Source organism: Cydia splendana, chromosome 18 (assembly GCF_910591565.1).
Source record: "Cydia splendana chromosome 18, ilCydSple1.2, whole genome shotgun sequence".
Classification (NCBI taxonomy): domain Eukaryota; kingdom Metazoa; phylum Arthropoda; class Insecta; order Lepidoptera; family Tortricidae; genus Cydia; species Cydia splendana.
In genome coordinates, this window is record NC_085977.1 from 5,341,079 (window position 1) to 5,359,561 (window position 18,483).

Sequence of the window (18,483 nt, forward strand, 5' to 3'; positions counted from 1 at the left end):
TTAGTTAAAAATTATAAAAAATATATATATATTTGAAATTCTCAAAATATGCTCTTTCATTTCATATGTAATCATTTTTTAATTTTCGCATTTACCCCCAACAGTGGCCCCCATGTTTAAAATTCATTTGTTTACGTTACATGTCCGTCTTTGGGTCACAAACTTACATGTGTATACCAAATTTCATCTTAATTGGTCCAGTAGTTAAGGAGAAAATAGGCTGTGACAGACGGACAGACAGACAGACGCACGAGTGATCCTATAAGGGTTCCGTTTTATCCTTTTCAGGTACGGAACCCTAAAAAGCAGCCGAGTCCCGGCGTGCGGGGAGAACGCTTCGCTGAATTAATAAGTACAACACGAAATTTGAATTTAATGAAACAACTTGGCGGCAAGCAGCTGAGCGGGTATCGATTTTGCTTATAAGAAATGAACTGTTCGATGTACTCGTAAAACGTTCGGATACTCGATTCTGCATTCAAAACGGTATTGTGGCGGTATTGCAAATGGATTTTATACTTACTGATTTATAAAAATTGTAATGTAGAGGGTTATACCTAATACTCAAGTGGTGAACATAGTTGACATCTAGAAAATTGCGAATAGAGTTAGGTAGTAACTTAATACTTTGAAGCATCGATAAATATCTTCTAAACTTATCAATGACAAGCTTCAGAAACTTGATAATTGGATTGGATTGGACTTATACCCATAGGTATTTCAGGATAAATATTATAATTTGTGTAATTTGATGAGCAGAGCTGCGCATAAGTTAGTTTTTGAATTGAACGGATTGGAACGGATTACTTTACAAGTTTCCATAAATAATCTAATTTATATTTTAAAGTGTGTTTCAAAACTATACACATTACACAAGGACTAGAAGTAGTTTATTACAGACTTCATGTTGAAACACTAATTTACTCATAATTTAACCGCGCGTGACTTGTTAGTTATGGTAATTTTATGTTCTACAAATCATATTATAATTAGCTCTACACAGTATGTTATAAAATTAATGTGAGCCACCGATCCAATTAAGTAGATATTTATTGATATCAAACAGCGAATTACTAACGATTCAAATATTTCATGACCTAGCGAACGCGAAGCGCAAGGGAAGCGTCTTCGTTTCAGCAGTGGAGAGACACCCCTCCTTTCGGGCAAACTCGGCTCCATTCGGCTCAGCATTGCTCCGAACAATTATTAGGGTTGGCACCACTTGACGTCCTTTTGCAACGACAAAATCAAGACTTGAATTTTGACAGCCCTAAATAGCCGAAAGGGATAGTGCCATACATAAGAAAGGAGGATTCGTCCGTGAATCGCTGACAAACTTCGGTTTTGTAGGAAGAGTCCTTTCTGTACGGTAGTACTATTATTTATTCTGTGGTTTCAGCTTATATAAAAATGTCTTTGTATGTCCGGTTGTTCACGTCTAGTAGTCAACCGATTCCCATGAAAGTTTGTGAGTAAGTTCGATCGGGTTTTTTTTTGGTCGTTGTTGTTTTTTAAAATGGCAGAGCCATGAGGGTTCTTGGTTCTACAGCTCACAGAGCCATTAGGTTTTACTGATATTACAATACTTAAACTAACCCTTTATACACATTTATAGACATTTTAACAATATTTGATGACTTCAAAGACGGTATGTAATTTTTCTAAACTCAAAATTAGATCAGCAATTTAACTATACCCTCGTAAGACCCACCATAGAAAGTTTTCCATTTCTTAATTTGAACCTTGTTCTATTAGGTAAATTGGTACGAATTTCGTTTGTTTTAAAACGCAATGAAACAAAAGAAATACTACTTTATTTGTTTCATGAAAGGTTTAAATTAGATTGCAACGAATATGTACATTTTAATGTACATTTAGACTCACGAGGATAACTTGAACCGTTTTGTCGCCAACTACGCAACACATAAAAATGGGATAGATACGTAGCATGTTGGAAACACGGTAAAACGTTGCGTTCAATAGTTTGTTGAACTCAAGCATCGTTCACACTGAAGTGGAAATGGATAAAAGTGAACAAAAAATGATTCTTTTTCATACCTGCTCTCTGTGAATGATGCGTCCTTGATTGATACTACTCTTGTTTCCTTTGACTCTTTTGCTTTTAGTTATAATATAAATAAAGACAATGAATTAGAGATGCAACGGATAATTGTTTGGCCGGATACCGGATATTCGGCCTGCCAACTATACCTACATTTCGGTTTTTCAGGTGCGCATTGTGCAGATTTTGACCTGTTTCGTAGTGAACGAGCGCGGACTCATTTCTAGCTTCGAAATGAGTGCGCGTTGCATGTCTGTGGAATCTATAAATTGTTATAAAATAATAACGAGTACGATTATGACCGTGACTGTTTCTTAAACCCAATTTTGTTTACCCCGAAACCAAGCAATGTTGCTATCCGGTATCCGGCCGGTATATATTAAAAAAATGCCCGTATAGGCCGGATACCGGATAGTAACCGAATATCCGGTGCATCTCTACAATGAATATATCTGGAGGCGTATTCTCATTGTAATAACAGGTTATAAGTTTGATCTGGATTTGTTATGGATATATGATCTGTCAGTGTCAAAAGTGACGGTTTCTGGTTGAAGCAATGTCACTTTTGGCACTGACATATATAACTGTAGCAAATTCATAACCTGTTATCACGATCGGCCGTGTTGCATAATAAACTACAACTAATATTACAAGCGGAACTCCTTTTCTAATTTCACTTATTAGAAAAGGAGTTCCGCTTGTAATATTAGTTGTAGTTTATTATGCAACACGGCCCAGAACACGCTTGCTGAATGATCTTTTTATGCTTACAATTCATACAAGCAATATGCTTCTTTATTCTTGGAGAATTTTCGACTGGCCGTAAGTAGTTTCTATTATGGCGGCGGCACAGATTAGACCAATGTATGTATGGAGTGTTAATTTATTGTTAGGTTTAAGTTATAACAAAACATATCGCAGACATCGAAATGAAATACCGGTTAATTAGCATGAAAAAAATACCAGTAGTCGATCTCTGCATAAACAAGCACGTTTCATTTTTTCTTTACACCCACATATTCATATTCATATTTTTATTGATAAAGATAATTAATTACACGTCAAAAATACATATGTCAATCATAATTCATTAATTATAAATTAAAAATCAAAGTACATACAATGTAGACATCAGAAAAATTCAATAAATAATAGTTTTATATTAACAATATTTCACAGCGACAAAAAATGTCAATAATAAATTTCACACTAAAATACCTACTGCAAACATGGACTTTATGTAACCAACATGTAAACCAATACGAGCTCATCCAAACCACAGTGTAAAGGAAGCCTTACGTTTGATGTGGCTATAAATCGCATAGCTCAGACTACAGTTAAAATTATGCCTCCTGAATTATGCATTGACTGTAACACGGTAGAGGTAGTAAAATACTTGATGGGAACACAGTTAGGTTGAGGCAATTTGTACACAATTTGTGACGGTTTATTACATGTCGCTGTGGGGTTAGTTTGTAGGTTTAGTTTCTTGAAAACTTGTGTTGAAATTAGGTGATATATAACAAGATGTTATACTGATTAAAAAACAAACGCGACCGTTGACGGTCGAAAACGCCAATGCTAAAAAATTAAAAAGTTTGTTTTCCAATTTTAAAAGTATAATGTACTATTGTACGTTATACGGTGTTGTTGCGTTGAACTGCGAAATTACATGGAGAAATTACGAATGAATTCATTGATAAAGTCGCCATACACTTTTGCGGATGATGGTACAATTTCTAGACGCATATTTTGTTAACCTCATAAACGTTGTGACAAAACATACGACGATTAAAATGTTTTCACATAATAAACTTGTGGCGGCAAGGACATGCAATTTAAACTTTTCAACATGTGAGTCTATAAAAAGAAAACCATACAATTCGTGTTCCTAAAATATTTTATAAGGCAGGACAGGGTATTTATACATTTATTGTAATGCCAATTTGTTCTGCCGGCGTTTTATGGATGGCTTTATCCATCTTTATCCACGTGATAAAATAACTGTCACTTTTTAACACCGTGGGATAGAAAGTGACGGACACCGTTTTATCACGCTGTCACGTAGACAAGAACGACCATCATATCCGTCCTGATAATAAAATGAGATAATAAGCGCGTTCGAATTTAAAATCTGATCTCGATATGGTATTAAATAGTCATTTGAGCACCAAGTATCAATCATCAGGTTTTTATAATGGCGTGCTATTAAATATGACCTAACCTAACTAAATGAACAAAAAGACGAACTTTTTGACGAATAAAACATAGATGGATTTTTTTGAATACGCTTTAAAATTAATTTATCTAATCACATCAATCTACACCAGACGACTCCAAATCTACAGTGTAACATTTTAACAACATAAATTGTTAGTATTCTATAAATTTACCTACATTTCCATATGTGTTAGAAAGTTTGAGCTTCCTACTTTATTCGCTTGACTGTACAGGGAATACTAGGAGTTCACGACAAAGTTCGCCTTGTGGCGGGGTAAATTTATTAGGTATATTTTGTGCCTCTAGCTTCCTATGCACTTCTTTAGGTCACGAGCTCACGCTGATTTAGATGCTAATGCCAAAGGACGTGAGTTGTAGAACTTTTCTTCGGGGTTTTAGCTTCTCTGCTATCCATAGCATTTTCGACGGCATTTTGAAATAGTTATATCCTTCAGAATTGACGTGTTGTTAGAGGTATCTAAATAAATGTGGTTCGTTAAGTTTTAACTGTAAATTATTTGCTGAATAACTATATTATTCGGTATGAACAATTGCATACTATATTTATTTAAATGGATCTTTGACATTATGATGATGATGTCATTTGTGTCGCCGTCGATGGATGGAGGACATCATCATCATGTCAAAGATCCATTTTAATACCCGGACAAATCAGATAGCTATTCTGTAAATTCTGACGTGCATGGGCTCGAACGTGACTTGCGAACCGAGTTTTGTTTTAAACTTCCAGCCGCATTTGAGTCGTTATACATATCGCTGGCCCAATATTACAGGGTTATATGTTACAATTTCAAGATAGTTGAAATTCGACTTATTGTCACTATGACAATGTTCAAATTTCAGTTCGATTAAAGTGAAACATAGAACCCTGTAATATTGGGGCAGCGATATAATACACTGTATAATACATATGAGGTCGGTAAATACCTTATTGGTATTTAGCAACATCATTTATTCTTGCTACAAGTTTATCTATTATTATGTTCCAGCACTATTATCTTTTGGCCACGTCACCACCCAGATCATTAAGTGAGTTACGAGAAAAATATGTTTTCGTTCGCAGGCTAACACGTTTAAGGCTCTCGCACTCGGCACTAAAAGCCTCTACACGTGGTATCGCCGTACATTATTGTAATAACACCACTCTGGGGCTTCTTTGATGGGACGGCCGTGTGTAACCTCTCATTTTCCTTACCGAAATTCAAAGGAGCGAAATTCAAAGCTTTGTTTTGCATCGCTCGCGCGGCGAAAGCCGTTGAAAGACTGGCTTTTTAGATAAGGTTCGCTTATAAATTTTCAGCATAGGGCAGACATTTTGCGCTAAAGTTTTTCAGTGTGAGAATGCGAGCAGCTGCTCCGTACTGGCATTGCGGGCTTGGGAAAGTTATCTGGGGAACGATTTAACTCGTTAAGTGTGCCTTGTTATAAGTGTTTTTGTGTAATATTTCTGTGTTCAACTACCAATTTTGATGGTATTTAGTTTGAACTCGACGATGATTTTTCGGAAAATAGTAACTAGTTACATTAATTTACTCTTTCAGTTTACTGCGTTTCAAAAATAGTTAGTTTCATCTACATACTTGTCAAGTTTTAAAATGGTATTATTAGTTGAGATGTTTTTTATTCCTTGCATTTATTTTCACATTTCATGATGTAATCTGATTACTTTTCTCTGTATTTTCTCTTTCAACTGTTTATCTGTAACTGAAACACAAATTTTAATAGCATTTTTACATTTACGAGCACAATTACTTTCTATTATTTGATTTAAAAGTTCAACGCTCAATACAGAGGGATTGGGGTTTTAGAAATTGTAACTAAAAATTTATAAAAATCACCAAAGTATTCCAACTAGGTTATTTTAAATTTCCACTGAAAAAATGTAACGGCCTTGACTATTAAAGCAATATAAAAAGTCGAATCGGAATTTTCAGAATATCGAAGCAGCTGTGTTGAATGTTAATGGAGGTTGTGTCCTTGCTTCGTCGCCAGGTAAAAGGGACCCCCACAATAGCGCGAACTAAAATTTAATTTATAATGACGAGGTTACAATGAAAACTTTACAAACACTCAGGGAAATTATAGTTTACGGGGTTCGTGAGAAATATGACAGTTGTATTGAGATGTCAAGTTATGTGCCCTTTCTCACCCCGTTTGGTAAACAGGTTATTTTAAGACTAGAAGCTCCGTATTTATTGTTCCTCTAACCGCCCACACGTCAAAACTTGCCAAGGAAAATTGAATGAAATGTATTTATTTGTCAGAATATGGTACATTGATGTGATCTTAAATTAGAATGAATGCAAGTTCCATCATATTCTACCGTGAAGTCGGTGTACTAATATTTCTTACATCTATATCTTTGGTTTACACAATATATTAAAATATAACTAGGTACAATCAAACAGCTAAACTATGAAGCTAATCAGTTTGATCCAGAAACACTTTTACACTATGAAAACAATGCTTAAGTAGGTAAGAATCTAAATAATGTTTGAACAATGTAGTTGGTTTGTTTTTTAGATCATCAGGTAACTTGTTATATACGTTTATTTTTCGTTATGAATTTTGATATGTCAAAATAACGTTTCAAAATAGAATAGAATGTGAGACCTTTTTACATCAGGCCTCTAGGCGGCTAGAGGATATTAAAGAACATTATTCTGTCCCGTCAATTTAAGGTGCACTTAGATTTTTGATTTGGTCAGACACCAGGACATAAAAACAACTTATCCGATAGTAATAGTTCATAAAGCTAGATTGTCTTTACTAGTACCTACACTACTATCATAGTAATCACAACGCTATTAGTTCTCGTCCAGCTCTAGTTTTCGTCCACTTGACGAAATTTGAATATAAACATACATTTCTGAACAAATTGGACTTATTGTAATCCTTAATGTCTAAACAATATATCTATCTATATAAAATTGATACTTTGCAAGTAGCAAATTCAAAATGAATTATATTATTTGCTAATCCGTCAAGTGGACGAAAACTAGAGCATGGACGGAAACTAGCGCAATGACAATATTTTTGATAATAAAAATCATTGGATATGTAGAGAAAGCTAATTAACTATAAAACACCCACAAAAGAAAATAACCTAAATACAACTTGCAATCTACTCATAATATTTGAAAAGCAGGAAAGCGGACCCCGTCCCGTCACAGTGCGGGACAAACGCTAAGAGGATGTTGATGATGATTTGGATATCCCATTTTCCAGTAATTGCATTACAAAGTTGAATTGTTGAAGAAAAAAGACTCTTCCCGCAAAAGAGCGATCTCTTCCAGACAACCTTGACGATCCGCGTTAGCTCAAACCTATTGACGATTATATGTAGGTAGTATGGCTAGACAGTAGTTTGAGCTCGGCCGGACCATATCAATGAATGTCTTGAAACTTATGTAAGCAATTCTTGGTTCCAAGACCATGCCCGAAAACTCGCAAAGAGGCACAATCCACCTGATGTTACTGCCGACATGGCTCCCTGCTTTAGTAGCCACAAATACGGTCGCAAATGCCGGTCCTCCATTGGCTTATACAGCCACGAGAGACGTTGTTCCTCGCTTACATACGCTGCATAAATCATCTGTCAAGATGTTAAAGGCCTTATGATGATGTAATCAACTCTGGAAGATAATCATTTGATATTTCTCAGAATTCCAGAACTGGACTTATCCAATTATACCTAGTTTGCTTCTAAATTGAAAGGTGAATTGGCAGTCGCTTTCATAATAAATCAGTGATTGCGCAAATACTTGGAATAGGTTGCCTAAAAGCGTATCCCGGCCTCTTTTAGAATGCAAGTAGAAAAGTGCAAGGATGAAGAAGGCGGGTTAATTTAGAGCTTTTTATTTAAGAATATAATAAATTATTGTATCGCTGAAGTGGTATGATGTAGGCTAATCTGCAAAAAATTTGTTTAAGTAGGTCTGTTTCCCATCGATAAATTGAATTGTTTCACAGAGGTTATGATATCATTACGGGAATACTCTTTAACGCCACTTGCACCATTCCAATAACCCGGGGTTAAACGGTCAAACCGTTAACCCAGTGTCAAATGTACGGGTAACCATGGTAACTCGAGATTTAACCGGTTAACCCCTGTGGGATGGTGCATGTGGCGCTAAACCATACATTTTTTTGCGCTTTCGATTGTTTAAAAATTACTAAAACGAGATGGGACATCACCTTTTAACGTCGCAGATTGGGTTCTCACTTTCTAGTAATAATATTATATTTATTGTTTAAACATTTTATAAAGGGTTAGGACACTACCCTATTTGCAAGAAGAGCGCGGGACTGAGTAAAGTTGTACAGTGTCGTGTCAAAGGCATAGTCTCATTTTAGGTCACTGATCCAATGGAGTAAGTAAAGGGGCCCACTGATTAACAGTCCGCCGGACGGAATCGGCCTGTCAGTTAGAACAAAAAGTTGACAGTTCCGAACAACTGACAGGCAGGTACCATCCGGCGGACTGTTAATCAGTGGGACCCTTAAGAGAGGATATAAAAACTCACCAATAACAGACAGCCGTATTTGGAAGTTCCTCGTTGGTGAGTTCTTGAAGTCGACGCGGCAGCGGTAGATGCCTTCATCGTCCAGCTGTACAGTGTCAAGCGTGAGCGCCGCTGGGCGCGCCACCGTCGCGAAGTACGCGCGGGGACCGAACGCGTTTGGGTCGGACCATTGCAGCGCCTTGTTGAATGAGCGGCCGCGGACGTCGAAACTGGAAACAGAATACTTTTTTAGTAATGAAACCGGGTTTTATTCAGAAACAGTGGTTCTATATATTTTCTGTTAGGGACACAATGAAGCTTTAGATACCAACGTTTAGTATGTATTTCTATCATCCTTTGTTTTCTGAGACAAAAATGATTTGAGCCTCTTCGAAGGAATATATTAGGTAAGTATAATAAAGTATGAGTAGATCCATGTCTACTCGAAGGTTAGCTGGAAGAGATCCCTTATAGGGATAAGTTCGCCTTTGTACTTCCACTACTGTAATTTATTTTTGTAAAATACGTGTTGTGTTCAATGAAATGATTATTGGCATTTTGCACTAAATGTTATACATTGTATATTTGTCAACATGTTTTTGTCATCTGTGTTTGTTTGTCATAAATAAATGTTTTTCTATTTCTATTTCTATTACTACTACTACTTACTATGAAATGAGTATTTCTCTTAAATACGATACTATAGTGTTTTATAATCTAGTCTGTTGTTCCGACATATAGAATGGAATCTTATAGTAAATTCCATGAGTAAACCATTCCACCCTTTGTTTGGTAACATTAGCATATTCAAAATTGATTCGATAACGCGCAGGGCTTGAATTCATAAACACAGCATTAGAGGGGTCACTCGGTTGACCAACGGAACTCTTGCCTTGACTATAACTGACACAGAAAGTTCACTCCACGGTTATAGGTCTACAATTTAACATCCAGTTAATCTTCCGAATATATTTGTTACTTTTCTCTTGACACGGAATGCATCCTGCAGGTTAAAAGGGACATGTTACGTCAAAACCTAAAGTTACACGTATCCATAAGCTTCCACGGTGCGCGCTTGATAAGTTAGACCATACATCCATTTTCCGCCTTTGCGATATAAAATAATGAAACGTCTACGCTGTTTACTTTATTTCATTCCACTTAATTATATTTCAAGCACCGTAATCACTGAGTATTAATTTTAACCGTCAGGTAATCAACTTTTTCATAGCAGCCACTAACGGTAAGTAATTAAAATCTTAATCTATTAATATTGACTTTTAAATGGCGTTGAGAGAGCTTGTTTCGTTCACGCTAAGTTCTCATTAAAGTCGGGGTATAATTGAATTCGTTGTTACGAGCTCTGAGGTTGCGAACCGCAGTTTGGACGAGTGTTGTATGTATGTATGTATGTCGCTTTATTGCACATAAACAGATTTACATAAAACGGACAAAAACAAAACAAAAATAAAAATGTTATGTACAAAAACGAACTTATCCCTAAAAGGGATCTCTTCGAGCTAACCTTTGAGAAAATGCGAAAGGATCAAACATTAACAGGTGAAAGACAATTTAATATGGACAAATAGCAATATGAGAATTTTGGATACACATAAAGGAAGACGAGAGCAATAAATAAATAGTGTTCGTATTTAGACTGAGACTTATTAAAAAGGTCTCCTATACAGCTGGCCAAAAATACGCTGACAAAAAAACCGGACAAGTGCGAGTCGGACTCGCCCACCAAAGGTTCCGTACTTTTTAGTGTTTGTTGAAATTGAACGACTCTGATGTCAGTGTCATCAGAATCGTTCAATTTGGCCTGGAATAAGAGAATGATCCGCCCCAATACAGGCTACACCCTACATACTCTAAAGAAGTGTATGTATGTATGTACTCAAGCCGTATGTTTGATAGCGCGGTAACGTAACGTTATACAAGGTGTGCGTGACACGGAAGCCGCTAGAACGACGCTAAACTCGCTCCGCCGATTACTTTGTACAGTCGACGTCAAAGATATCTTTACACTTTTCGCCTCCTGGTGCAAAAGTGTTAACAAATCTTTGACGTACGACAACGTTAATATATGTGTACATTTTTGCCTTATTGAAAATAACCAGACATGGAATTTAAAAAGGACTGTACATAGACTAATCAACAGTCTTTTTATTTAAAATTCTAAACGTCTTTACTATGCCGGGAGATCACGTGATGCTTTGTATAGAATACGAAGTCTCGGACGCCTCAGCCCGGACCCGGGCCTTTCTAGCGTGAGTCATCCTTTAGTTGCTTAAGATTTTTTCGGGAGGCAACTCGACTCCAAGCATACGTCCTATATCGCTGGCCATTTGCACAAGGTTTTCGCCTCTTCTTTCAGGAATATTTTGAATTTCCACATTGCAAAGTCGTGCGGACTGGTCCATGTCATCTAATTTCTCTAGGAAGTCCTCCATGTTGTATGTGTGCATGTTTTCTAATAAACCAATTAATTTGTGTATAAATCAGTTATTACTATTGTTGTCCCGCCGATTCCCCAACTTGTAGTCTTTGTCACATAGTTTTATTTTACTTATTTTTTGCTACACGCTAAACGGAAAAATGTGACCACCATTTGCAAATTCATTTCGTTTTCCCCTAACAAAATCTTAAATTTAATTTTCAAGTTCAATGGCCTGCAAATACTCCCATACAAGCAATTCTAGCTAAGTGAATTGCTAATCAAATATATTAGGGAGATTGTGTATAATTCTTGAACTTAAGACTTTATTTATGACAAGGATACGTAATTGGTTTAACGGAAATTGAGATTAAGCGTTGTTCTCTTCTTCTGTAGAGGAAAATGTTTTTTTTTTTTATGTAATTGGAAGCAAACGAGCAGGCGAGCCTGATGGGAAGCAGTTGGCACGGACATAATCACATAAGCAACATCAGAGGAACCACTATGCGTTGCCAACCTATGGGAACCCTAAATACCTGCTTCTTGAAGAACCCCATGTCATAGCGCAAGGGAAACACCTCAGAACTCTCAGAAGGTAGCTCATTCTACAACTTGCACGTTACAAGTATTTTATTTTAACTATTGCTGCTTTTCCGAGGGACGTCTATTATAAAATCTGTTTTTTAGCTATTAAAAGTATGGATTATAGTGGTCATTAAATATGTTAGAGAGTAGAAAATTTTAGGATATATCTACCCATTTTTACACACTTTTATTTAGCTTCACTGCGTAGGTATATACCTATATCCCTTTGTACCTATGGTGCTTCAAAATTTAAATTTAAACCACTTCCGGGTGTCTGATTAAGCTGAAATTTCGTATACTTCCTTATTTCCGATGACAATGCAATAATTTATGCTAACATGAAGCTGATCTGATAATGCAGTCGGAAGTTAGCCAAAGGAACTCTTCGATGGCGAAACATAAACACATTGAGTTTAGGCTCATTTGAAAGGTCTCGAGAAGTACTTGATAGACATGCAAAGGAGAGAAAGTACAGTCGGCAATAAAAGTGTGTATCAAAAAATATTTTTGACGGTTACTTGTTACATTTACCATAAAATTTTATATTCTGTGGATAGAACCATTATCGCTTTTGTTCCAACGTCTCTCGATGCCGAGATATTTTATCACAACATCTGTGAAATTCCCGGTAGAAGCAAAATATATTTGCGAGGGTAGTTTGTTAGCATGTAAATGGAGAGGTGGTCCACTGTCGTAAATAAGTTTTTGAGCTGATAAGAGCTGATAGCTGATTCCCGGAATGTTTATCTTGTCTGTTAGTCACCGGTAGTTTCGTTTCACCTTATTTATTTATTTCATTTAGGTATATAAATATACTTTTCACTTCTCATGCTCAAAAAGTGCACCTTTATGTCGTGCGTAGACGACATAAAATCGCATTTTATGCTCTAGAGCATAAAGTAAAATCATCTATTACGACCCTTATTGACTTAGCAATAAAGTCCAAATTCTGCCATACAAACTGCCAGCCCTGCCGGCGCGCCCCCGACCGGCGCTCTCCCGATCGGCGTGCCCCGCGCCTCCGACCGGCCCAAGAACAATTTTCTTTAGTCTTGAATAAATACGTTAAAATAACCTAAAATATTTGATTTTTTGTATATTTTCCTCGCAATCGAAGTGAAAAGCAGAGTGTACAACAAGGGCATAAATGTCCATTTTTACCCTCGTCTACTATTTTGGTCATCGCTTCGCTCAGACCAAAAAATTGCCTCGGGTAAAAATGGGTCACTTTATGCCCTTGTTGTACAATCTACTATCTCTTGCTAATATTGACCGTATTTATAGCATTGAATAAAAATTGATGTACCAATTGGAACGTACACTATCGTTTCTATATCTATATCTTTTAAATATTATGAAGTCTTTAGACTTCCTATTTTTCATAAAAAGTATATCTTATTATCTTCAATGTACTGTACGCCATTATCATTGTGATTGACGTTGCTTGTCACGCCTCAGTAAAATTCGCAATACATTGCGTCTTAGAATACATTTTAAAGCGTATTAAAATCAAAATACAAGCTTTTTTTTAAAGTTGCTGAACAAATGTTGGTCAGTGTGAGGAGTAGGTACAGCCTACAGTTTAATTTTTTGCTCGTATTACAGACCACTCCCAGTATATACCTATAACATTTACTTGGTAATTTAACGTTAACTTGTAAGGATTAACTATTCTTTCAGATAGGTAATCAAAGGAACAACTAATTTACTAAAACCCTTTTCAAACTCCACATCAAATAGAACGTTGAACGCTTATCTTTGAAAAGAGTTAATATCGTACATACTAAACCGTTATACGGGCGTTGGCCATTAATCACTTCGGTGGAGCCATTATTAGGGCAATGCCGGTAGCTTTAAATATCTACCTCCTATAAAAGCCAGTTATTGGCATCACGTCGGCAACTATGCCATAGTGGTTATATAACAGTAAGTTAACTTTCATGACAATTGTTTGAAAGCTGATATTTATGTCACCTTTATGCGTTTGGTTATTCATCTTAAACGCATTTCTTATAAAGGTCAGAATTGAATAAAACGTTACAACCTCCTTGTTGCGAATCCTCAGTTTCGCTGCCACTATTGGTTCGTTTGCAACTTGAGGCTAGCGCAGTTATGGCGATTTTGATGATTATAAATAGAAAATTACATGAATCTACAGGTACGTAGGGCTAGGTAGTACACAATAGCTATTTACGAGATACAAGTGCGGAAAAGAGGAAATTCGAAACGAGTGGCGATAAATTAAAACACGACCGAAGGGAGTCCCGAATTACCTATTCGCACGTGTATTGTACAACGTTTTACAGTAAATATGGCCCTTTAAACTTTTGACATACGCACGAAAAGTGCTATTTTACGCACTAGTGCGGGAAAATAGGACCATATGTACTGTAAAAGTAACTTATAATTATAGTAACGAGTAGGTATATCCTCCTAAGGCCCAAGGTCCTACCTATAGTACTTATTCAGTTCGATGAAATTTAAATCATATTCAATTGGAACAGAGTCGCATTTGTTTTGTTTCGTTCAATGTTCAAAGAAAACCAAAATCAACTCTATTCCCTGCACTAAAGGTTCAAATTTCAGTGGCAAAGTCTGGATTTTTCATTTGTATGGCTGGGCCTTAGGAGGATATTTACGATATTGTGTTGAATTGGCTAAACTTTTTGTTACTACCTATTACATAATAATGAAGATAATAGTTATTTGTTTTACAAGGGGCCAAAGTTGTTGTTTAACCGCTCGTGCTAATATTGATACCCGAGCAAGCGAAAGATTCTAAAATTGAACCACGAGCTTAGCGAGTGGTTCGAAAAATGGAATCTTGAGCGTTGCGAGGGTTTCAAAGCACGAGGGTTAAACAAAATTTGCCCCCGAGTGAAACACAGAATTTTTCACCACACCAACCCTAAGCTAATATTAAATGTAAGATATCAAACAAAATGAAACCAAATCACATCCAAATTAATTTTATTAAATATTTATCATCCAAAATCATCATTTAAAAGTCAATTCTACCAGCAAACATAAGAGAATAACTCAAAATTTGCATTTGATTACTTTGCCTCACATGTGAATAAAATGCAACTTTGCTATCAGTTTTTGAAGTGCAAAGTAAGCCTTTCCGAGCTGGTGTGGTGAAAATAATTTTATCATTGTAATTAAGAAATGATAAATTTAGGATGAACCGCCCTCTCCTGAATCTTCTAAAGTAATTTTTTACGCTGCGTCCTTAGAGGCGGGGTACATTTTTCAGTACCTACTTGTGACTCAAAAAAGAAAAACAAAATATATTTATATGTACCAGAGTCGTAAACTTTTATTGTACTGTCCACAGTAGTGAACTTTTTCAAAAAGGTGTTTGATCCGTAAACTACTGATTTCCTATTTTGACTGTGACTATTCGCCACCACTGATTGAGCCACGCGAATCGTATTCGCCCCGCGTTCGACATTTTTCACAAATGCTCGAATAAAAGCGAGAATTTCACAATATTTTTAACAATTTCTATCGCAGACACGTACTGGGTGAATATTTAATTAGTTTTCAACGAAATCAACTTTTGATTCGCTGTTCTGTTGTCATGGGAAACTCCAGTGATTGAATCCCCCCGATATGACACTTAGTAATTAATACATATTTAATTTTATTCGTGGAAATCCATTTGATGCATGCATGTAAAAATATTTTGTACGATATAAAACATTGATGAATAAGAAACTTTTAAATTTTTTACACGTTATTATTTACGCAAACGGGACTTTTGCCGTCGACATTGTCTTAATCCTCGAAACATCGGAGGTAATTTTAAAACTTAATTATACGCGATTAACCCCCGTTTTTGTAAATAATTATAAAACACTGGTTTAAATGAATTAGTGTTCTTCCAGTTCTCTCTACCATTTCACTGAATGACTGAAGGCGAACATACGTATGTAACTGCTCCTAAACGAGGCTGTTCAAAAGACAGCCGATCGAAAACCAAACTTTAAACCAAGTACAGCTGTTTTAAATTGTAAAATTACAAATTAGAGGATTACTAGCGAGATTCCAACCTGCAGCTTGCTGGGTATACTATACCAATCAGAGTATTAGCTTTCGCGTTAACTGTCGAAGTTTTGTTTTGAAATCAACAATCATTTAATCACTTTTCGGTTGTCCCTATTTATTCTTGCTGTGATGTACCATTAATCACGCTCCGCGATTGTTGCGCCATTTAGGGTCCTGGCTAAATTGGTTGTTCAATACTTACGCTTTAGAATTTCCAATTTAGCAAGAACCCTAAAAGGCATAACAATCCCGTATGGTGACTGTACATATATTTATTTATTTATATGAGCCTAGAGTGTCCCACTGCTGGGCAAAGGCCTTCCTCCTCCCTTTCCACGTATCCCGGTTTTGACCCGTCTCCCACCAGTTCCTGTCAAAGGCGTCAAGGTCATCTCGCCAACGCCGTCGAGGTTTGCCGCGACCCCGGGTTTATGTGGGACCCAATTGGTTGTTGTTTTAGCCCACAAGTCATCCGGCATACGGCAAACGTATCCCGCCCAGTCCCACTTCAGCTTGGCGGCTGTTTCAGCTACGTCGGCTATTTGAGTTTTAGAGCGCTGTACTGTACATGATGATGATGATGATGATGCTTTCCTAACCGATTTCGGCCCCAGCGACTGTGTGCTCTGGACTAGGCAATTTTTTATTTTGCCAGTACCCAGAAACAGTCCGCTGCGCAGGATATATTATGGTGCGTAAGTGCTCGCGCAAGCACAGACGCACCCTCTTGTCCCTACCCCTCTTGTTCCAATGGAACGGATAGCCGCTACGATCGGAGAGAAGCAGAGATGCAGTATCTAGGTAGCGATAACAGGTCTCCTATCGCTACCCTTCAGGCCATCCACAACTGCCTAGCTGCCTCGCCACCGGTGGTGGACTGCTACTCAGCCGAAGCAGACACTATGCACTATGCGGGGAGCGACCGCAAGGCTTAGGTGCAAGCACCTAAACCCCCCTCTACCAGGTTTGGCCCACGAGTCGACGGGGTTGCCCGGGGTGTGGCAGCTGCGTGTAGACAGCTACGAGGAGCCACTGGTGAGAGTTCATGGGCATCAGTGATTTTAACTAGGTTGTCCCCCGCCAAAAGGCCGACTGGGTGGATCCGACACTGAAAGCCCACTACACTGTACATATTGTATATGTTAAAATAATTGTTACAATATCAAATAAAAGTTAGATTATTACAAGACGAGCAAATAATATGCATTGAATTCCAAAATCCGTCCGAATTTCAAAACATAATCTCAAACTAAAATAAGTCCCAATCGGATTGGCTGGCGCCGGAACCCGGCAATCCGGATCTCCGGCCGGACCACAGTAAATCAATCCGCCATTTTTATCTGCGAATACTCGCTCATATTTCATATTTATCTTGGCATTAGTGCGATCTTGGTCAGGTGTGAGCCCAGGTGGTTAGTTATACGAATAATAAGATATACGAATGATATGATGCATTATTCAAACGATTGCCCTAACAAAATGGTTATATAGCATAAATTCTAAAATCAAATTTCCTAAGTACGAAATTCCTAAAACAAAACATCGAAAATCAAAATGTCTAATGTACGAAATTCCTAAAGATGCATGTCCTAATACACTTCTAATCGAACGATCTCATTTTCGAAAATCAATATTCCTTTGTACAAAATGCCTAAGGACAATACTTTGAAAGTCAATATGTCTAGTGCTCAAAATAGCTAAGTTCAAAAAGCCTAATGAAAATATATTGAAAATCAATATTTCCGAGAAAATTTCCTCCTTACCCTGAGATGACGCGGGGCTCCTATTTCTGGGCGGGTTGCCCTTCGGGCATCTGAAGCTACCTAACGAACCTAACCGACCTACCTATTGATTTAGTTTAGTGTGACGTCCGTGAATACAGTACACTTTGGGGGAAAAGGCGTAGGTAGGTATACTCTGTATCTTTAGGTATTTAAATAAAAGTAAACAAAATCTACCCTCAAATGGATCCTTAAGCCAGTTGAGGGTAGATGAAAACATTACATGATCAAATAATGTAGGTTAAAGTCAGGTCGTTCAGTGACAGATCCAGGCGGTTTTGTATTTGGTTGGTTAACCAATAAATGTTATAACTACCCGAAAATGTACAAATTGTTTGTTTACTTTTATTTAAATACCTAAAGATACAGACTATAGGTAGGTTACACTGAGAAAAAAAACTAACAAAAACACACTTAGAATTACAAAAATAAAACTTAATCCGGGGACAAGGAGAGTCAACTAATAGGAACAAATTGACTTTTGCAATTTCCATTTAGTAGGAAATACAACTTCTATATTTGTAATTTGAAGTATGCTAGAGTAATTTCAGAAATTTGGTTTTGTTATTCCGAGAGGTGCTTTAGCAATATCGGAGGTGATGACGTCATGGGTGAAAACTAACCGTTTTGTAATTCTAAGCGTGCTTTAGCAATATCGGAGACGATGACGTCATAGGTTTTACTAAACTGTACTGCGATTCCAAGGTAGCTGTTGTTATTCTAGAGATAATGACGTCACAGGCAAAAACTAAACTGTTTGCAATTCCTCCGCCCCTAGCAAACGGGCGCCGCGAGAGCATGTCGCGCGCGTGGTAGCTACCC

The 18,483-nt window shown here is 37.1% G+C and overlaps 1 protein-coding gene across 2 annotated transcripts in view; it reads right to left on the reverse strand.

The window, feature by feature from the left end:
• Positions 1-18,483, reverse strand: part of LOC134799408 (neural cell adhesion molecule 1-like) — a 153,011-nt gene that overhangs the window by 92,699 nt on the left and 41,829 nt on the right. For both annotated transcript variants that reach the window (XM_063771803.1, XM_063771802.1), the window contains exon 4: positions 8,830-9,038. In XM_063771803.1, the coding sequence (XP_063627873.1) occupies positions 8,830-9,038 (209 nt within the window). The remainder of the gene's footprint in view (positions 1-8,829; positions 9,039-18,483) is intronic.